This window comes from Heliangelus exortis, chromosome 23 (assembly GCF_036169615.1).
Source record: "Heliangelus exortis chromosome 23, bHelExo1.hap1, whole genome shotgun sequence".
In the NCBI taxonomy this organism is placed as follows: Eukaryota; Metazoa; Chordata; class Aves; order Apodiformes; family Trochilidae; genus Heliangelus; species Heliangelus exortis.
This window is the reverse complement of record NC_092444.1, coordinates 742,972-758,154: the sequence shown is the minus strand read 5'-3', so window position 1 is coordinate 758,154 and position 15,183 is coordinate 742,972. Positions and strand designations below refer to the sequence as shown.

General features: G+C 39.7%; 1 protein-coding gene across 9 annotated transcripts in view; it reads left to right on the top strand.

Moving 5' to 3' along the window:
* Window positions 1-11,300, top strand: part of VPS13D (vacuolar protein sorting 13 homolog D) — an 89,449-nt gene extending 78,149 nt beyond the window's left edge. For 8 of the 9 annotated variants that reach the window (XM_071766852.1, XM_071766854.1, XM_071766856.1 and 5 more), the window contains 3 exons: window positions 5,287-5,418; window positions 9,125-9,365; window positions 10,149-11,300. In XM_071766852.1, the coding sequence (XP_071622953.1) occupies window positions 5,287-5,418; window positions 9,125-9,365; window positions 10,149-10,280 (505 nt within the window). In that variant the 3' untranslated portion in view covers window positions 10,281-11,300. Of the gene's footprint in view, window positions 1-5,286; window positions 5,419-9,124; window positions 9,366-10,148 lie in introns of those variants that run through there. The other variant, XM_071766860.1, reaches the window with a different exon arrangement.
* Window positions 11,301-15,183: the final 3,883 nt, after the last annotated feature.

Genomic DNA, 15,183 nt, shown 5'->3' with positions numbered 1-15,183 from the left:
AGAGCTGTGCAGTGTCCCAGCATGCAAGCACACGCTGCTCACTAATATGGGTGTCCTAAGAATGTGCCACCTGGGTGTGCACATCTGCTGCCCTGCTGGTTTTAAAGAAGTGATTTTTTGATGTCTTAATTAAGCTCTTTTCACTTTCTTTTGAACTTGGAGTCTGAAGAGATTTGTATACAATCATAAACCCAGTGAACAGTTCTCGATTTTAGTTTGATCTTGTATACAAAAGAAAGGGGAAAGGGGAAGAAGAGCTGCATCCACAAGAAGTTGGCAGGAACAGCCTAAATGATAAACAGCTGCTTCTTCAGCATGCTGGAGTTCCCCTAAGAGTATATGGAGTTAGATAAAGGTCTTAAAGATCTGAGCTGGTAGATCCCTCAGAAGAGGAGGGATTTGACTGTAAGTGGGAAGTTTTAACCCTAGGAACCATTTATTTCCATGTTTCTGCTTGAAACTAGCATTTTGGGAACACATTTAACGAGCACAATATATTCCATGCATTTGCTGGAATAAACGGTGCATATAAGCTTCCCTCAGATATGCAGTCAGCAGGGAGCTGTCTGGCTCATGATTTTACACATTCTTGCATCTAACTGAGACATTCTAATGCCAAATCCAACACTCGGGCTGACTGCACTGCGTGTGCATTTTTTAACACACCTTAAAAGCATCTGTGTCTGACCCAGTGCATGAGTTCCAAGGCAGAGCTGTGCCAGACCTCTGGGTTCAGGTGTCAGGGCCTCCAGAAGTTGTCTGCCTGTTGGCACTAGGAAGGAGGCAACTGCACTTACCCTTGGAACCACAACCTTGCTATCTGCCACAATCAGGGGGGGACATGAGCTCTAGACTGCCCCAGCTTTTTCCAAAATGGGCCCAAAGTCATCTGATGTTCTCAGAGTATTTGCACATAAAAAACTAATGCTGTCTGTCCCCTTATGCTCAGTAAATTCTGGGGACATTCTTACTTGTCACCAGAGTTCAACACTGGAAATGAAGTACACAGTACATCACTGAGGAATTATGGAAATAGTGGATTTTTAGTATTTTGCAAAGGTGTGCTATGCAATACAGACTACACCAGCAGTGACATCCATTTGTTTCCATTTGTCATCTTTATGATCCTGTGGTATGACTGCATCATCTGTCATTTCTTGGCTGTGATGGCTGAACTTCAGGTGTCAGTTGTTCAGCACTTAATTTTTGGTGGCACTTCTCAGTCTGCTTTACACTGTGTCCTCCCCATCACACACCTGTGAGCCAAGCAGTCTCTTAGTTGTGTGTTTTGTGGAAGTTACGTGCATGGGATCTTGATCTTTAGAGAAGGCTGCAGGTGCAAGTCAGTCTTGACCTCATGCAACTCTTGGAGATACTTTAGTTGAGTAATTTATGACAGAAGATGTAAGACATATTGTATTCTTCATTGAACTGATGTATTCCTCATTTAACTTAAATGTATTCCTTTTTTAACTTATCAGATTAAGTCACTTCTTAATGTCTGAAATGCACTAAAGCCTTAGACAAAGCACTCTTTGTGTTTATGAACCAGACATTTTTTAGAGCCAAGTAACAGGTTTGATATTATTTCTTAAAAATACTAGCAGCAATTGAATTGTTTCATAGGCTTGTATTACCTGCCAATTTTCCTTTGTTTGAACTAAGGTTGTTTTACAATCATTTCAATGGGATAAAAATTGTTCCCAGGCTGAAAGTCAGTATGCCAAGTTACAACCCAGAGCAGGCTTTTATCAATAAATTTTATGCAAACCTGAAAAACCAAGTTTACAATGGAAACACTGACAGAATTTGAGCTATACCAGAACCAGTAAGTTACTGCTTTAAATGAGTTGGAATGATGAGGTTGTTAAACTGGAACACCTTTATGAATGCGACACATTGATGACAGTTGCTGGAAGTTTTGGCAGCAAGAACTGGGTCCTGCTGAAGAGGATTATTCCTCGAGAGCATGGGGAGAGCCCTGCAGCCAGAGGGCTGGGTCTCCCTGGAAGGCTGACATGGCTGATGTGCACAGCAGTTGTCAGCTAGACAGACTTGGGGGGTTTGCTGACAGGCAGGTGAAGTCTCTGAAGAGCCTCTTCCATTAAATACTGGTTTCGGGTGCCAGAATTGCATCTTCTTGCACTTACAGCTGGTGTGTGTGTGCAGGATTTAGGCTGTCCTTGTACTCTGTACGGATCAAAACCTGTGATGGTGTTTAAGTTGGACCTTTTGAACAGATTTGTAGTTGCCAGTGCTGCTCTTTTACCAAGCAGACAGATTAGAAATCTGACAGATAACACATTTTAAATTAAAAGTTGTGGTTATTGCTGTCCTGGTCATGTTGCTTTCCTTTTCTCAGGAGAAGATGCTGGATTTCCTTAAGTTATTTTATTCTGAATAGTAAGTTTGGGTGTGATACTGAAAGATCCAGTAACAAAACCACACTTTTATTTGTATATTACTTCAGAAGTGTAATGTTCTGTTTCACAGACTATCCTTGGCTGATATGTAAAGTTGGGTACCTTCTGGTTTTTATTTTTTCAAAGTTTTTGTCACTCTAGGTACACTTCAAGAGAACGTTTTAGGTCTGAAAGACACTCAAAGATGAATAACCATCTCAAAATCACTATTTATGCACCTCAGCAAAACCCACATCTACATAGCTGGTAGTATAAACCTCACAGAGTAAATGTGTAGTGAAGGGACAAGGATAAAAGTAATTCTCAAAACCTTTGATGTCTCTCGTAAGTTTTTTCAATCTAAGATGGTAAATAATTACCATAAATAATACCTGAACAACTTCCTTGCCAATTGTTTAGTGATCAAATTGATGGCAAAACTTCTGGCTTAAAACTGGTCAACTGAATCACTAGAATTCTGTGAACTGTTAAGCAAAAGCCAACCAATTAACACTGTTAACTGTTTTTAGTGTGCACAAAGCCAGCTGAAATGAGATTCTCTAGTGCTCAGCTTTGTCTGAACAGTGAAGAACTGGAGTGTGTGCCTCAGCCTTGTGACACCATTTCCAATCTCTTTGTGTCTTCATTCAGCAGCACTCCTCCCTGCTGTGACCAGTAGACATGAGGGCATTTCTGTCTTGTATTGCCTTTGTGTGCTTATTAAAAAAGAATCAGCAAATCTGTTGAGTGCATGTTTCATGTAACACAGATGTGGGCACACCACTGTTCATTCTGCTTTACAAATCTTCAGCTTTTTGTATTTCATCAGCATTGCTTATTATTTACAGAACGTAACTTGAGACAGTAGAACGAATTTTTAGATTAAAAAAAATCAAGTCATGTGGAGTGTTTTTAGCTGTTCAGACCAAACAGACCACTTTGCCAAGGGGCTGATGGAGTAAATGACTGCAATTTATGCTAGCTGCAGTGGCACTTAGTTGAAAAGCAGCACCAAGAATTATCTTTTCTATCACCAGGATGAAGATTTTATCATGGAGGAGCAGTGGGAAGAGAAAAGCACTGCACTTTTTAAGTACTTATTCCATATAAAAATAAAACCTAAAAACAACTTGCAACCAAACTCACAGCTCAGAACCTGTGCCACACCTTCCAGAAGCACTGTGGTGCTTTTGTAGTACTACTTTCTCTCTGACCTGCTTGTAAACCAGACATGAGAAACTGCTCTTGTGGTTTCTATGGAATACATCTGATAAAAAAGCTCTGTTCTTTCCTCATTTTTACAGCAGTCTTACTTGCAGTGCTTCAGGGAGCTCTTCTCACAGATAGCACAGAAGATAGCACAGCTGAATGTTTATCTGAAGGATGGTTAATGTAAAAACTATTCTGCAGTGTTCTTGCTCGCTCCAGTGCACATGGATGATTATTTAACTTTCCTGAATGCTTAACAGGAGAGTGTCTTAAGAAAAAAGTTATTGATTGGCCAACAGTTAATTAAAAACTGTATATTATGCATCAGACATTCACTCTTCAAACATGTCAACAGATGCTACAGGTGCTGACAGCCAGGATCTTTGGCTTCTGTACCCTGTTTGCACAATGTGCTGTTTTTATACCAAACGCAGCCAGGATAGCCAAAATAGAGAGAAAGCTGCCCAGTGGAAGAGCAGCAAAGGCATGATACAAATTCATGAATGAAATGTAAGATTTTCAGTTCCAGAAACATTCACTGAAACCAAGAAGGGAAGGGGCAAAAAAAAAAAAAAAAAAAAAAAAAAAAAAAAAAAGTCTTAACAAGGCAAGGGTGTCAAAGACTCAAAGGAAAACAAATTTTCAAAGAGTGCATAGGTTTCAAGTCTGGACAGGACTGCTGACAGGGAAAGGTAACAAAGAAACAAGGCTCCAGAGAAAACATCTGCAGAAAGCAAAGCTTAGAAGGCAAGTACTCCTGTGGGCTACTGCCAAGCAGCTTTAAAAGAAAATGTGTTGTTACATGGGACAGTTTCCCTTCTTTTAACTAAGGATAGAAGCAATCATTGTACAGGGTTGTTACGAAGCACTGAGATGGGAAGGAGACGGCACTGATCAAAAATTATGCATTTGGCTTGGAAAATCAGTAACAGCAGTAGCCTGAAAGAGACAGACCCAGAGTGACACTGTTGGGAAAGGACAGAGAATAAACAGGGCTAGGCAGCCTGTAACACAATTCTTCAGGGATAGGGTGTTCCAAAAGCTTACAGGAATTCAGAATATTATTTTTTAACAAAATACTGAACCTAGGGTGCAGTTCTTTAGCTCTGTGGCCAGTATCAACCTCTGATGTCTATTAGGCCACGTGTGTCTCTTTTTCATTATTATTTTTAAAATAATTTTTTACCTCAAGAAAGGTGAAGTATGCTAAACCCTTCTGTAGAGACTCTTAACTAACTATGGATTTTTCTTTTGTCGTGTCTTAACTGTATGTTTCTATTTCCCTAACTCTTCAGTTTTCAAACCATTGATGATGTCCATCTGTGTGAGCTCTACCCAGGTTGATGCATTCTTTATTTTCTCTGTAGAAGTGAGAAGAAACAATTAAATGAGTGGAACTCTGATGATTAAGAGATCCCAAAATCTGTAGCCAGTACTCCCAGTTTAGGTTAGCACACTGTCCACTGCAGAAGAAAAGTGGGAGACATTTCTTTGAAAACTGTGTGAACAGACAGATTAAATATTACAGAATCTGTTGGCTGCATCTGTGAAGATCTTCTACTTTTAAAAGCCTCTTAAGTCAAAATAAGTCAAACTTTGTGTGCTAAAAGGCTTAAGTGGAAGGAAATGCTCTCCTGTTGTACTAAGTGATTCTTCTTGTCTATCTCATCTGCAGGACACAAGCAGAGAGGGTGAGAAAGCCACGGTGCTGCAGGGGACCTCAGGGGCTGCTGCCCCGCTATGTAGAAAGTCAAGCAGAAGGACAAGAGCAGCTCTTCAGGCTGACTGACAACATCCAAGATGAGTTGTAAGTACTGACTTGCACAGTTATGTTCTGTAGTTTCGCTCACTGCCATCATATCCTTGCATCTTTGGGGAAGAGGGACTAAAAGTGCTTTAAACACACACATGCACACACGTTTGCTTTCTCTTGGTGCTGATGGGCACGGCCACAGTGGCACAAGCCACAGGGCTGCTTTGGGTCACCTGCAGCACATCCAGGCTGGGGATGAACCAGGCAGAACCTGGGGCTCTTCTTCCTTTGTATTTTACTCCTCCCAGCCCAAAGCCCAGGAGAGAGGGTAGTGACTCCCTGGCAGCACTACATGAACTGCCACTGGTCTGCACAAGGGGACTCTCATTTAGATGTGAGAGAAGTAACTTGGGTGCTGTGGTACTTGTTATTCCTAAGCTATGGCTGTTAACAGTTAAAAACCAAAATAGCCAGGAAAATATTTTCTCTCCAGTAAAGTCACTGCTGGATAACTTGCATGGCTCATACACTAAAGACACATCTATGTTTGAATGCCCTGGATATGGGTTCAAGAAAGCAATTCCTGAAAACAGTGTCTGTGTGCTGTGAGTGGCCAGGTTTGACAGTATAAAAAAACCTGCAGAGAGAACATGTGGAAAGATACATCTGTGCATTTGTGGCTGCAGCAGGTGGCAGTTTGTTGGACTGGAGACATCAGACATAATTTATTACTTAGCCTGATCTCTACCACAGTTACCTGAACAGCTGCTTTCAGTGGCAAGTGTAAGACACTGTGATTTATCAGAGTATCTGCCAAGGCAAAGTAGTTAAAATTGCTGATGGTGAAGCTGGTAGAGGGAGGTACCCATCAGGCAGGATAACCAGTGCTCAGAAAGCCAGGTCCCACTCCAGATTCTGCCTTCAACTGCCTGTGAGGAAGAGTTTGCAATCTGCCACGTGCCTGCAGCCCTGTGACCCTGCACTCTGTTCCCATCTCATGTAAGGGTATTTGTGGATGTACAGTCTGACTCCCAGGTAAGGAGAACTGAAAGGGAGCAATGTGTACCCCATGAGCACATCAGTGGGCTTTTGTCATCAAGCCACTCTGTTCATTTGCTGTGACTTTCACCATCATTCAACAAGAAAACAGTGTTTCTGGTCATGGAAAGTCACTACAAAATTATGCCTCTGACTTTTATCCTAGTATCAAAATCAGAAACACATTTAAAGACCTGATTATTTGCATATTTTCCTTCACAGTTAAATCCATAAAAGGGGGTTTAATACCTTGCTCTACTGTTCTAACTAAATGTTTCCACATTTTTTTCCAGTTAGGCTCACTGTTTCACTTCTGGAAAATATTGTGTAATTACTTCCTGATGTTGTTAAAAACCTCACAAATTCTCCAGAGATCTGTTTGCTTCTACTTTGTTCTACTGGATCATGTTTCATTTAATTTTCATTTTATTAATTTGAGATCTTTTTAATAGTGTAGAAGCATGGGTTAAAAAAGTTGTACCTTGAAGTAGTATCTTAAAAGGTTAAATACCCATTTGAGAGCTAGACACAGAGAAAAAAGTAACAGTTGGCAAGAGAATATGGGTAATGATGCATGACTCAAACTTAGAACAAAATTTAGAGCCTGAACTACAAATTAGCTAATGTTTCTGTGCTCCATCATTAAATCACTGTCCTCTGTTTCCATTCCTCAAAATATATATATATACATTACACCAGTAAAAATCTTGTATGGAAAATTAGATACATAATCTGTTGTTATTATGGAGAAAATACAAACCTGTAGTCTGATTACCCAGTTGCTTCCACTGAACTTTATAGTAGCAATCAGTGCTCTGGCTCTCTCTGTGAAATGTCCCCCGTGTAGTGGGCTGTAATACCCCACACCAGAAAACAGCTGCTCTGCTTTGTGGGTGCACAAAACCTTCTCAACTTTGCTGTGACAAACTTTGCTAAGGACAGTGACACAGTATTAGGGGTTTCTGATAATCACCTTTTAGTCTTCTTTTCCCACTGGAAAAGCAGCAGGGAAAGTCAGTGGACCAGCACGTTTCCTCCAGTTCCACTTTTAGTGGAAGTCTGACTGAGCCAAAGCGAGGATGTAAAATACTGTACTTGATTTTTATGTGTCTGTCCTAAGGAACCAGACTGCTATCCTGCAGGCCAAAATGCTGCTCCATTTTAAAATTATTTTCTATGACACTTCATAAAAATATCCTTCTCCATCCTAATTAACTTATTTCAAAGAAACCTTACCCTGACATGTTTGATGGAAAAATGAGGGACAACTGCGAGTTTCAGTAACTGAGGTAAAACTGTCTATCACCTAGGTATTTTTAAGCTGAAATACACTTTCCTGTCCATTTTGTGTTACTTAAAGGAACACGATTGAATTACCCTGTCCTGTAGCTTCATCCAAGCTTAAAGCTGGGCAAAATCACAGGCCATTTGGGTTTTTTATTAGTATGGCTGTGCTCTTCTCAGCACTGAGATGAAAATACAAGCTGTGTGCTTGTCACTTGTGTGTAAGCAAGGGCAAGTGTCAGCTGGCATGGCTAGGAGGCACAGGGCAGGGAAAGGGTTAAGTTTGGTGCAGAATACCATCTTTCAGAGGACTGCTTGTATAAAGTTACTGTAATTATTCTTCTAAATGACAAAAAAAAATTCTCTGACCTCTTGAAATATTTTTTACTATCCCATTTATAGCTATGGGCTTATTTGGATATAACTCTGAGTAGCTTATGCAGAGTGATACTGGAATGGCCAACAGTAATTCTGGACATGATGGATTTCTCTGATCTAACAGTAACGCTCGTTACTGACAATCTTCATAGATTTCAGACAGTGGAGTATCTTCCAGAATGTCTTAGGGCAACAGCAGACAAAATTTGTTTTGTTGAACAAGAAACAGTTCAGAAAACAGTAATTTGTAGGTACCTGACAGCATGATAATCTTTCTTGGTTAGTGTTTCATGTTAATTTTATGAATTTTCAGCATTTTATAAACACACTGATGAGATTCGTTTCAGTAGTAAATCAGAACTGTTGGAGAAGCATTCATAGGCTAAATATCTATTTCACTTTTGCATATCTTACTCCTCCTTTTTATACACATCAACCTTTTCAGCCATCATAATTCTCAATATTCTTAACTCACTCTTTCTACGTCTACTATTCATCACTCAGACTAATCTCTCAGGGGAAACCTGCTTGCTGCTTAACCTTTCACCTCAGTGTTAAACAGCTAATTTCTCTTTTCTAGCTACTGAGCCAGGCAGCAAGTTAAACTTGGATTTTATTTTTAAAGGCAAGGGAGGTGTGTTAAAAGGAGGCACAGGTTTACAGTGTATAGAAGGATAATGCTCTTGTCATAAATGTCTGCAAACCTTTCACATATCAGCGATGAGTTCAGTGTTGGGACTTGAAGTTTTCCTCCAATGCAAGGAAATTTCTCTACTGAAGCCTTGTTAAAGGGTGGTTTTATTTGCCTTTTCACTGTCCAAAGCCAGAAGCCAGGCATTTAGTGCTAATACTTGATTTACAGCATGATCTTTTTTAACTGGGTGAGAGGGTACATCATCAGCTTGATTTTTAGAACAGGTTAAATTAAATACAGATGAACTCTACATGTTAAGGTATTAATTTTTCTGAAAGACTTCTAAAGGTCACTCAAAACAAGTAAAGACATTTGTTAGTCTACTATTTTGAGGTACAATTAAATTATTTTTTTTCTTCTTTGCAGCTTCATAGCAGTGGAGAACATAGACAGCTATTGTGTTCTCATTTCCTCTAAAGCAGTTTATTTCCTGAAGAGTGGTGATAACACAGACCGGGAGGCTATCTTCCTAGAAGTCAAGTATGATGATCTCTACCACTGCCTTGTTTCAAAAGACCACGGGAACGTCTATATACAGTTGACAAAGAAAGCTGTTAACACAAGTAGTGGTGTTGCCATGCCAGGCCCATCACAACAAAAGCCAAAGGTAACCATCTAGCACCTACTGTTCCCTTCACGGGGGGGAGGGGGGGGTTTGTGCCTGTGCTTGAAGTGTTCACAGTAAGCTTGTTTTCTGTGCTAAGGATGAGAGCTGTTCTGTCAGCAGTGACAATAGCTGCTGCTGAAAGTGTTTAGGTGACAGGAGAACTTGCTCCCCAAGAAGAAAAGCTGAAGGCAAAAAAAAAGCTTAAAAAGTAACAGTAGGCAGTGTGCATTTACTGAGAAAGCCTCTAAACTTTACAATACCTACCCCAGACTTTGCTGTCTCTCTAGTACTCCGTACTCTAGTCCTCTCCTCCTAGATAAAGTATATTTTTACTACAAAGTATCTAAAATTGGAACCTGTTTATGTGATGCATGTAAAAGTTAATCAGAACTCTCACTTCTAAAATCAATTACAGGGTTTTTTTGCTACACTACTGTAGTTGCTCAGTGGTCTGTTTCACAGGCAAGGTTACAAGCTCACCCCTGACCCAAGTCAGTTTACATTCCAAACAGACAAGCCAGATGAAAGTTAGGAGGGGAAGCAAATGCAGTAACTTCATATATTGCAAGATGTTTCTGCTCTTATTCTCAAATGTCTATTTACCTGTCTCTGCCTCTCTGTCTTCCTCACTTCAGCCTCACCACGGAGGAGTCTCCACTGAAACACTTCTGTTTCTTAGAGAAACAGATGTTGCTTCAGTTAGTGAAGTAATAAAGAATAAATATATTCTCCTTGAGGTGGTAGAAGTACCACATTAAGAAAACATCACATTTCTTTTTGCAGGTGAAAGTGAAATCTGAAGTTCTTGCAGTAAAGCTATCTCAAGAAATAAACTATGCAAAGAGCCTTTATTATGAACAACAGCTTATGTTAAGACTCAGTGAAAACCAAGAACAACTAGAACTGGACTCTTGAAACCTCTTCCTTACTGCCAGAGTGAATTGCAAGTATCAGTCTGGAGCCAATGGTATTCTGAAAGCAGAGAAAGTACTACCTGGGAAGGACAGAAATATTATTTAGTAATTAGCTAAATGGAATCATTGAGCATAAGAAGCCAAGGGAGATGGGGTTTTGGAAGTGGGGTTTTGGTTTGGTTTTTTTTTTTTTTTTTTTTTGTAAAGCATTAGTTGTATAACAAAGATATAGCTGAATTGTATTTGGTTCTGGGAGATACCCTGTATTTTGCTATCATGTATATATGTAAAAGTATTTCATGTAAATAAGAAAGTACAGACCAGGGTGTTGGTATAAATAGAAGTCTGTTTACTGTGTAAAGAAATTAAAGAAGCTATACTGAGTTGTACTGCACTACCTGAAACTATACATTCTCTCTTTTCTTGAGAAAGCTGATATTCACAGTGCAGGAATGTAGATAAACATTTAAAAAATACAATAAAAATAAGAGTTAACTGCAGCTGTTGGAGCACAGACATTCTGTAGTTTGGAGCTTCAGCACTGTGAGTAGGATGCACTGTTTGGAGTTAGTTTTTGGTTTTTTCTTATATCACCAGTACAGCTAAATGCACATTTACCTCATGTTCCACTGAGATTTCATCCTTGTTTTAAAAAAAAAATAATAATTGCATTTATTAAATACTGCATTGAGGCCTCACTAATTCAATTACATTTTCAAAGTATTAAAAAATAAGAAGCTGATTCTGTTCTGAATAAAAACACTCAGACCTACTCAAGTCTGCAGCTCTGAAGGCTCCTGCTGCTAAGTTGTTTTTAAAATAGTTCCACTGAACAGTCTTGGAAACTGAAATCTTTAACTTCAGGTTTTTTCCTACAGTTGGATGGAGTAAGTGTATGCAGGGGTCAGTGTGGAATTCTGCTAGCACTCAGGGGGCTGGGGGGAAGAGGAAATCACTGGTCTTCATGACAACCTCTTCAAAAATAAAACTTTTTGAAATAAAATTAACATGCTTTTTCAAATAGTGTACATCAAATCAGTGTTTAACTCATCAACTTTAACCAAGCCAAAGATCAGTACACTTACCCTGCATCATAGCAACAATGAAACCTCAATTTCATGTTTGCTCCCTGGAAGCAGTTCAGGAACCTCTGCATCCCCTGCAGCATTTGGCTGTGCAAGATTCAAGTGTAAATACACAGCTTGCCTGAACTGAGTAGCCTACACTGTAGAAGCACTGTTTTGTAGACCTTTGTCTCAAAGTGAGGAGCCCACTTTCCACTTAGCTTACCTTTTAATATTACATAGGAATGTTTTAAAACTGAAGGTTATGGTATAAGGAGAAAATGTGGTGTCAGTCAATGTGTGTATGGTCTGTGATTGGAAATCAGAATCCGTAAATGGCCATTATGCAGATGAAGCTGATCTAATGCATCACTTTTCTATATTACTCTATATAATTTTAAAGTAAAATACGGAATTCAACAAGTGCACTGACACAGCAGTGCTTTAACATGTCAGTCCTGCTGGACTTTGCCACGTAGACTCCCTGCTTTTCTCCCTTGTGAAATTCTTTTTTTAATGCTGCAAATATCTAGCTGCTAAAGATGGTAAGTGATGGGGAAGGAAAATGAAAAGTAGTTCACAGCTCTGTGTTGAGAATTTACACCAGAATGGCTTGAATACTTCAGTTTTTTAATAACTCTATAAGGAGTTGATGTGTAAACACCTGAAAGCAGTTTGATAGTACCTACTCTGAGTTACCTGAACTCGGAGTCACAGCAGATACTGGATTGAGTTTGTGTATTTGTTTATTTCTTTTGGACTGTGCTTAGCCTGTTCTTCTGACTTGACACTGCCTTACCCAAGCATTATTTAAATCTTTCAAAAGTGTACCCACTAGCCTAGATGTGTGAGTACTGTGGACCAGAACTGTCTTAGTTCCAGTGTTATGTACCTGATCCTGTGCCCCTCTTGAGTACAGGGGCTGAAGCTGCTCCTCACCTATGGGAAGGCCAAGGTTTCTCAGCAGGGTACACACAGTGCTGACCACCAGGAGTGATGTTCTGACAGCTGAAAGAACACACTGCCTCACTTAGTATTCCAAATGAAATTGAAGCAGAACTTCTTTGGGTTGTTTTTTGTTTTTTTTTTTTGAAAGACCAAAGATGTTATTTATTGGTGTAACCCAACTATTTTTATATAATTTCAGAACTCTTACTGTGAACTTCCTATTGCTATTGGCACTACTAACATTATTACTCAGTGAATAAATATAACTTTCAGATTCCAGGAGCTGTGCTCAGGAATAGTTTACAGAGGATATGGAGAGTGAGTGCAAGGCTCCAGCTTTTACTCAAGTTCTTAAAAAAAAGGCAAGCTGTAAGCAGACAAGACAATATAATAGTTCCATTTACCAAATGTTGCTGTTCTTCAGGTTCTGAGCCTTATGAAGGCAGTGTGCTTACCCCACTTAGCCTGGTTTCACTGGAGGAGGTATAACCACTGCACAAAGATGTAGTCTTCAAATTTCAGAACCTGGGAAGGAAAAAAAGTCACTGAGACAGGAACACAGCTTTCCCCTGCCCACTGTCTTTAGCACACAGCCAATACAATTCAAGGAAGATGATGCTGCTTCATGCGTCTTGATGCTCAAGTGTTTACAAAAAGGTGTTCACCTGCATACCCTAATAAAGATTAAATAACCCATCACCAATACAAATAGTATTCAAAAAACCCTATAACTCATGCAGTGATATGCTGAGGTAACAATACTTTGCTTCAGCCTATTTTGACTTTACATCTGTTTTACTGAGAACTGGACAACTTGTACACTGCATACCCTGACCAGCTTGGTTTTCTTGCTGGAATTGCTACTGAAGAAATGTAAAATAAAGATTATTGACATGGGTTATTTCACCATAATTCTGGAGAAGTGCAATAGATAGAATCCAACCTCACTCTTCATGTGCTTTTTGCCTTCAAAACCGTTAATTATGTGCAAGAACAGAAAATTACTGTAGAGGACAGGAATGAGTAATTGTCTAAGTTAGACACGGGCCTCCTGAGTGACAGAACAGCTCTCATACAGTTCAGCTATTTGAGGTAAAACCTGGACAACCCCCTCCTGGAATACTGCTTGTGGCTGGAGGTCCAACCCAGCCTTACAGTGCATTTCACTGACCTCAGCACTCAGATGATCTGTGTTTGAGATGGTCTCATTTTCTAAAACACATTTAAGAGTGGGCAATTTAAAAGTGAGCTATTGAAACTTCAAAGACAAAGCACAGCTTGTAAAATGAAACCCAGACAGCTTTCTACACATCTGGATGACCAGCAGAGCTGATAGCTGCTTTTGTGCTGTGGTAATGTCTCACCAGTACGTCACCTTACCCAAGCTCTACATGCCAGAGTTAAGTGAAGCACCACATTTCAAAAAATTAGGTATTAGTGTAATTTTGTGTGAGAAAAAAAATCATCCTAATATTTCTAACACTCGCATTCTGCTGCCACTAAAATGAGACAGACTTTTGACTACATTAGGTAAGCAAGGTTTTAATGTGCAGAAATACAAAGAACACAGATGGCAATATCATTTTAGTCTAGAAGCTATTCTGGTCAAGTAGAACTACAAAAGTCCATTCTGTTCTGACCTAAATCCACAGCTGTAGCTGCAAACTTCCCTTCTGCTGCCCTGTATCTGACAAAACATGGTGAATTACTATTTTGGATCACACTGTTTTGAGCTCTAAGATAACACTAGTCGCCAACAGGAATGTAATGTGACCACCAAGAGATTTTTTGTTTTCTTTTTTTTTTTTTCTTTTTTTTTTTTCTTTTTTTCTTTTTCCTCCTTGCTGGGGAAACAGCATTACAAGTAAACAAGCTGGTAATGTGTAAGTATGAGCGTACAGGGAACATGAGCATAATATGGCTGCTAAAAGAGGCAAACCCCACCCCCACCCAATAAGGGATTTTAATTCCTGGAGATAGTCCTCAGCTGGATGCAGGAGTTAGCACAGGTGGGCAGAGGAAATAAGGTTAATGCCCAATTGCTGCATTTGAAAGAGGAAAAATTCATCACTTTCTGAAGTCACAGACTAAACTGAAAAGAAAAAAAAAAAAGTTCGGTAACTTTGAGACACTTTAATGAAACCAGGGGTGAGGGTCTACTACATGTACTTCTGCATCTTACTATGGTATATTCAAGCTGAAACAGATCTTGTTACAGACATTACTGGATCATAAACAATCCTGTTACCTACTTAAACTTAGCCCTTTATAAATAAAGTCTAGGCAATGAGACCAGAAATACAGAGAGGTATGCCTGAAATGAGGCAAACTGTGCAGGAGCTGAACAACATCTCTCGCTTCCTTCTGCTCCTGAATACATTTCCCATAAATCAGCTACATGAGATGAGCTGAATGGCTTGTGAATGCTGTTTATCATAGAAGTGCAGTGCTTACATTTTTGTGGAGAGCATAGAAGTGGCTAAATGGGCCACATCTCAGAACAGAAAAATAATGTCCCAGTGACAAGGTTTCTTGTATTTGCTATCCTGGTTCCTATTTTTCTCATCAGCATAAGAGAAATTTTTCTCATCAAGTGTAGGGCTCTGAACAAACCACTTCCAATTCCCCACTTGTATTACTGGCCTATTTATTACAGCCTACTGGTCACTGGAATTGGCACAGCACAAATTCAGCTGCCACAGGAATACCATACAGTGATCTAGCTCTGAAAATGTTTCATTAAAAAAGGACACAGGTCAGTCTGACTGAACAGCATAGCTCTCTACAAGCAGATTTTCTGAAGTGGGTGAATGTGAGGAAAAACCCAGCACCACATGTGTACCCAAGGCTGGGTCCTCACACTGTCACCCTCACGAGTCTCAGAGATTTAGG